The 7,701-nt window shown below is 40.3% G+C and overlaps 1 protein-coding gene across 1 annotated transcript; it reads left to right on the forward strand.

Annotated features, from left to right (window-relative positions):
• Positions 1 to 309: 309 nt before the first annotated feature.
• On the forward strand, positions 310 to 2,297 carry LOC307002796 (putative nuclease HARBI1). Its single transcript, XM_079620719.1, has one exon. It carries the CDS (start codon positions 1,162 to 1,164, stop codon positions 2,194 to 2,196), a length of 1,035 nt encoding a protein of 344 aa, XP_079476845.1. The 5' UTR covers positions 310 to 1,161; the 3' UTR covers positions 2,197 to 2,297.
• The last annotated feature ends 5,404 nt before the right edge of the window (positions 2,298 to 7,701 follow it).

The raw sequence follows: 7,701 nt of genomic DNA on the forward strand, positions 1-7,701 counted from the left end.
TGGGACAACATATCACAATGTGAGCTACCAGCTATGTAAAGAACAGGTAGAAGAGCCAACATGGGGTCACTGTAAGTGTTTCTTATTTTGAGACAAAACACAAAAAAACATAAACATCCACTTCTATTCATAATTTATTTTATGACCCACATCTGAACCACAACAAAATAAACAACAAATATACATTAACAAATACATTGTGGACATTTTGAAAACGTCTTAAAAAAAATTAAATGGCTAAATATCCAATTGTTAACGAAAAAAAGAATGTTCAGGGTTCTTCTTCATCTGAGAAGGAGAGACCAGCATTTCCAAGCCCCGCTTTTAGGAGGCGGATCTGAAGTTTCACTTTGGTTTGCTGTAGTTTGGTCGGCTTGATTTGTTCCTCTGCCAGGAGTATCTGTGCTTCTGCTCTTTCAGTTTCTCGTTTAAGAAGTGATTCATAGGCATCATCATTTTTATTCAGCAAAGGACGCTTCAAGCCTCTTTTCTGAGCTCCTGTGACTGCTGGCTCTACCAGTGAGGATCCAGGTTGTTCTTCAATAATAGGGCTGAGATCCAGAATTAATGTTTCCTCTGTATTAGGAGGAACTGGCTCACTTTCCTCTACAATTGTAGGCTCACCATCCCCTACAACACCTTGAATCCCATGCAGAGCTTTAGAGTTCTCACCTCCAATAATGTCCAGAACCACATCTGTGTATTCACCTTTCTTAAAGGGTTTGTTGCCTGTTTGGGTGTTTTTTGCCTCAGCAAGGTCCTTCGTTGCTCTGGCCCTCAGATTCTTCCATCTAAATTTCACTTGCTCCAAGGTCCTCTTCTGGCCAGACCCCATTGCATTTACATCCTGGGTGATTTCAACCCAAATGTCTTTCTTCCTTTTGTTAGTCACCATTCCACCTGCAACAGAGCTTCCTACTATTGAGGCATAATGGCACTTAACACCCTCCAGCAGTGCATGGGTTTCTGCAAAAGTAAAATTAGGTCCTTTTGAGTCCATGGTTTCACCGCTTCTATTGTAGTGAACATAGTATTTATAGGCCTTGGGCATGATTGATTTAATTGAACACAAGCCACAGCACGTCAGCCAATTGGTGTGTGGGTATTTGACAGCCATCTTATATTCAGCCTTTCTCAGAGGACTTAGAGAGAGGCACTGACATGGCAGGTATTGTCCATCGCTACCACCGTGTTGGTGGAAGAGGATACCGTCAAAGGGTGTATGTTGAGCGTGCACAACCACTGGAGCAATACACCACTGAAGAACTGTATGCTCGCTTTCGCTTTGGGAATGCTGATATTAAGTACATTGCAGACCTTGTCAGGCCAAAACTTCAACGGAGAACCCAAAGGAGTCACAGTCTGTCTGTGGAAGAACAGGTCCTCATTGGTCTGCGCTACTATGCATCTGGGACTTTCTACCAAGTTGTTGGTGACAATATAGGAGTGGACAAATCAACTGTGAGTGATGTAGTGAAAGCTGTGTCAATTGCATTAGCCAGCCTGGTCAATCAGTTTGTTTCACTTCCAAAGGATGTCCAGATTGCCCAGACCAAGCACAAGTTTTTTCTTTTGGGGAATATGCCCAATACTATTGGGGTTATTGACTGCACTCATGTGCATATCCAAGCACCTCATGAGAGGGATTGGGAGTACATCAACCGAAAGGGGAGGCGCAGCATCAACATCCAACTTGTGGGCGATGCTGACCTCATCATCACAAACTGTGTCGTGAAGTGGCCTGGGTCTGTTCATGATGCACGCATCCTGAGAGAGAGTGCTTTATACAGAGAGCTCCAAAGCAACCGACCGGATGGCATAATATTAGGAGACAGTGCCTATCCACTCCTACCATGGCTGATGACTCCTTTTCTTGCAGCAACCACACCTGCGCAGGCACGCTTCAACACTGCTCATTGCAAAACAAGATGTGCAATTGAGCGTTTAAATGGAGTTCTGAAGAGACGCGTTGCATGCCTTAACTACTTGCGAGTGGAACCACAAGGAGCATGCAACATAATACTTGCGTGTATCGTCCTGCACAACATCGCTACCAGGCGCAATGTCCCTCTCTGTGATGATGTTTATGATGCACCTGTGCCTGTTGAAGAACCAGACCAACCTCTGGTGGTCTGTCAGAATCAGGGACTGACTGGACGTATAGTAAGGGATGCAATTGTTAGACATTATTTTTGACAGGCTCATCTCTGAAGATTGTTTCTTTGAAATTAATATACGGTGATGAATGACCGAAAAATGAATATATTATTTTTGTTTATTGAAATCTGTTTGGGGGATTATTTATTATTTATTTTATTTTTACTTTACTATACTGAATAGCTTAATTGTTTACTTTATCACTGCTACAACGGTTACACAAGTCAAGTGCAAAATATAAATAAAAGTATATACACTAAATGATACAAATGCATTATTTGACCAATTTTAAAGTTTTACTACATTTTCTTCCTGAAATCCACCTTGAAATCCTACCCCCTGTTGGGATCAGGATAATCCTGTCTTTTTGGATCAAAGTTATCCAAATCCCACTGACAAGTTTTGAACAACACAAACTGAAGGTATGATCCAGATTAAAACTAGGAATGGATTCCCTGATCTAATCTGATTTCAGATTCCTTCTTTCCATTTTGAACAACCCATTTTCAAGATTTGATCCAATCCGATAACCAAAATCCGATCAGCTTACCTTTGAACAACTGGCCCCTAGATGTGCTGTGTTTGACAGAAACCTGGTTAAAACCAAACGATTACATTGCTTTAAATGAGTCAACCCCACAAGATTACGGTTATAAACATGAACCTCGTCTGAAACGCAAAGGAGGAGGTGTTGCTGTAATTTATAGTAATATTTTCAAAACCACTAAGAAATCTAGTTGTAAATATAATTCTTTTGAAGTGTTGGTGCTTAATGTAGAAATATATAGTGTAAACGATAAATCACGTTTGAAAATTCTGCTGGCTACTGTATACAGGCCACCAGGGTACCATACAGACTTTATCAAAGAATTTGCGGACTTTCTATCAGAATTAGTATTGGCTGCAGATAAAGTACTAATTGTTGGTGACTTTAATATACACATAGATAATGAAAAAGATGCATTGGGATTGGCATTTAAAGACATTATAAACTCAATTGGAGTTAGACAACACGTGTCAGGACCAACTCACTGTCGTAATCATACTCTAGATCTAATACTATCACACGGAATAGATGTTGATGCCGTTGAAATACTGCAACAGAGCGATGACATCTTAGATCACTATCTAGTCTCGTGTAAATTACACTTAGCCAAGGCTGCAAAGCCGACTCCGTGTCATAAATATGTTAGACCGATCACTTCTGCCACTAAAGATTGCTTTATCAATAATCTTCCTAATCAGTTTCATCATCTCAGCATCCCGGATAGCTTAGAAGAACTTGATATTGCAACAGAAACTTTTAACTCTCTCTTTTCCAGCACTTTAGACACAGTTGCTCCGCTGCGCTTAAAGAAGATTAAAGAACATAGTCCAACGCCGTGGCACAACGAGCACACTCAGGCCCTTAAGAGAGCAGCCAGAAAAATGGAGCGCAACTGGAAGAAAACAAAACTAGAGGTGGTTCGGATTTCATGGAAGGAGAGCTCGATTGCTTACAGAGAGGCTTTAAAAGCTGCTAGATCTGCTTATTTTTCAACCCTATTAGAAGAAAATAAACATAATCCTAGGTATTTATTTGAAACAGTGGCTAAACTAACGAAAAAGAAAGCTTCAAGCCCAGAAGTTTCCAAGCAACACAGCAGTAATGACTTTATGAACTTCTTCACTTATAAGATCGATAATATCAGGGACAAAATTATAACTATGCAACCGTCTAATACAGTATCGCATCAGGAAGTGCATTGTAGTCTCCCTGAGGGAAAATTTGATTCATTCATTGCTATAGGAGAGGAAGAATTTTGCAAACTCGTCAAATCATCTAAATCGACAACGTGCATGTTAGACCCTATACCAACTAAGCTGCTGAAAGAGATGCTTCCAGATGTCATAGATCCTCTTCTTAATATCATTAATTCATCTTTGTCTCTAGGATACGTACCAAAAACCTTTAAGCTAGCTATGATTAAACCGCTTGTTAAAAAACAGCAACTTGATCCTACAAAACTAGTAAATTACAGGCTGATCTCTAATCTGCCATTTCTGTCAAAGATATTAGAAAAAGCAGTATCCTCACAACTGTGTTCCTTTCTTGAAAGAAATGATATCTGCGAGGATTTTCTGTCCGGATTTAGACCGTACCATAGTACCGAGACAGCTCTCGTTAGAGTCACAAATGATTTGCTCTTATCATCCGATCGTGGTTGTATCTCTCTATTAGTATTACTTGATCTTAGTGCTGCATTTGACACCATTGACCACAACATCCTTTTAAATAGACTCGAAAATTATGTTGGCATTAGTGGAATTGCACTAGCATGGTTTAAATCATACTTATCTGACCGTTATCAGTTTGTAGCAGTAAATGAAGAGATGTCTTATCAATCACAAGTTCAGTATGGCGTACCACAAGGCTCAGTACTAGGACCGCTGCTGTTCACTCTGTATATGCTACCATTAGGAGATATCATTAGGAAACATGGAATTAGCTTTCACTGTTATGCCGACGATACTCAGCTGTATATTTTTTCAAAACCTAACGAAACCTACCAATTCACAAAATTAACGGAATGCATAGCTGATATAAAAAAATTGGACGACTTGTAATTTCCTACTACTAAATTCAGAAAAAACAGAGATTCTAATTATTGGACAAAAAACTTCCACACGTAATAACCTAGAGTACTGTCTAACACTTGATGGCTGCTCTGTTAAGTCTTCGTCGTCGGTTAGGAACCTGGGTGTGCTCTTTGATACCAATCTTTCATTTGAAAATCATGTGTCTAGTATCTGTAAAACCGCTTTCTTCCATCTTAAAAATATATCTAAATTACGTCATATGCTCTCAATGAATAATGCAGAACAATTAGTTCATGCGTTTATGACCTCAAGGCTAGATTATTGTAATGCTCTACTGGGTGGTTGCCCTGCACGCTTAATAAACAGACTACAGCTAGTTCAAAACGCAGCAGCTCGAGTTCTTTCTAGAACCAGGAAGTATGACCATATTAGCCCCGTTCTGTCAACACTGCATTGGCTGCCTATTAAACATCGTATAAATTTTAAAATATTGGTGATCACTTACAAAGCACTAAATGGTTAAGCTCCGCAGTACTTGAGCGAGCTCTTAACGCATTATAGTCCTTCACGTCTACTGCAATCTCAAAATTCCGGCCAGTTAATAATACCTAGAATATCAAAATCGACTGCTGGCGGTAGATCCTTTTCCTATTTAGCACCAAAACTTTGGAACAGTCTTCCTACAATTGTCCGGGAAGCAGACACACTCTGTCAGTTCAAATCTAGACTAAAAACACATCTCTTCGGCCTAGCATACACATAACACATTATAGACTTCTATAATTAGGCTGCATAGTTTAGAACAGCCGGGACCGGGAACACTTCCCGTAAATCCTGATGTACTTGGTACATCATAAGAAGGATGGCGTCTACGCTAATATTAGTCTCTCTGTCTATCCCGAGGTTTACCGCTGTCCACCGGAACCAGGCCGTATCCAGATCTGATGAAGGACCAGCGCCAGGACACGACGACGCCGCTGACCTGAAGTGTCAACCAGTCTCTCCTCCTCTCCACTCCGACTTCAACCAACCGGAACTGGACAAATACTCTGATTCATTCTGAACTTCATACACTGTTCACTCATTGGCCAGAGGAGAACTGGCCCCCGACTGAGCCTGGGTTCTCCCAAGGTTTTTTTCTCCATTCTGTCACCTGATGGAGTTTTGGTTCCTTGCCGCTGTTGCCTTGCCTTCTGGCTTGCTTAGTTGGGGACATTTAATATTCAACAATATTATAGATCTGCCTTAAAGGTGGACGATGATGAAATTGTTTTTTGTATTATTTTCATGTAATCACTGTGAAGCTGCTTTGATACAATCTGTATTGTAAAAAGCGTTATATAAATAAAGGTGACTTGACTTGACTTGACTTTTAAAATCATGTCATATTTTATAATTATATCCTGGCCATGTATGCATTAATCATTGCATCTGTCTTTCAAAAATGTCAGGTAAAAAGCATACTTTGTATTTGGTTGAATTGTCAGTGCCATGTGTCAAATATTTTCTTCTGCAAGTCTGAGCAATTATTAATAATAACAACAAAAACAATATTATTAATGATTCCTGCGATTTTTTACAGCATGTTTAAATTGTAATTTTTTGGGGGCTGAGAAAAACGCACCGTTTTAGTGTGTCTCCTTTAAAAGTTAATAAGATGCGGTTCCACACACAGGGGGCGGAGCCTAACCAGCTCGCGCTCAGAGCTAGGACAATCTCATCTCACAGAAAGATGATGATATCAAAACAGAAACTCACAGTAAAGCTGTTCAAGTCAGAAAATAATGCCAACAGGGCTAGAGAATATATGCTGAATATAGATAGAACAGGTATGTTTATTTTAATTACGTTTATAACTTATATCAGGGTTGCCAACTTCGGGACTTTGGCTGGAGTGAGACTTTGTAAAATTTCAGTGTGCGCGCGGAGACCATTAACCCTAATTTTAAAAATGTCAGTCCTTGTTTACTTAATATAAACCCATATTTATGCACACAAAAAAAAACCTAATAGAATGGGAACGCTTTTTCAAAATGTACAATTAATTTATTGACTGCACTATTAAAAAAAAAGATAGAGGTGATTAAATAACAAACATGTAAAACAACAACATCAAAACAATAAGAAATCATACTCGGTTACTAACGTAACCTCGGTTCTCTCTAGAGAGAGGAACGAGTACTGCGTTGTCGTAGCAACGCATTGGGGAAAATCCTTTTCCACGAGAATACTGAAGCAAAAATTATCCTTAATTTTGTATCTATGTAAAACGCTTTGCCACAGAATACAGACCTAGGCGAGACAGCTCGCGCGCCTATTGGCTGCTGCGCGGCAAATGCTTAAGCCAATTGAGCGAGCCCTTGAGTGACGTCACACCCAATGAGGGCGCTTCGCGCCCTCCTGCGTCACGTCCCGCCGAAACGGGCGTGGCTTAGGGCTATATATTTCGCTCACAGGCTTATGAACTCTGATTTTTAAAGCGAAACAACCAAAGCGCATACACGGAGGGAAACGCAGTACTCGTTCCTCTCTCTAGAGAGAACCGAGGTTACGTTAGTAACCGAGTATGTTCTCTTACGAGAGATACTCTCGTACTGCGTTGTCGTAGCAACGCATTGGGGAACACCTTGTAAGACGCCGTGTGTGCAGTGATCCGACACCATAGACCCAGAGCACTGAGCTGGGGTTCATATAGTACATAATCACCTGTAGGACTCACAGAGAATCCTGAAAGAGGTGGGCTCTAACCACCATCTCTCGCAAAATGACTGCCTTAGCAGATCAGTATAGAATTGACTGCGCTTAGCAGATCAGTACAGAATTAACTGTTAGCAGTTCAGCATAATAATGCCATAACTGACGACTGAAATGTCAGTCTAACAAATACGGTTATTTAAACCGATAATATCTTGGCCTGTAAGGCGGGTACCTCGAGGTTATAAAACCTGATAAATGTAGACGGTG

Source organism: Phoxinus phoxinus, assembly GCF_949152265.1.
Source record: "Phoxinus phoxinus genome assembly, chromosome: 8".
Lineage (NCBI taxonomy): Eukaryota > Metazoa > Chordata > Actinopteri > Cypriniformes > Leuciscidae > Phoxinus > Phoxinus phoxinus.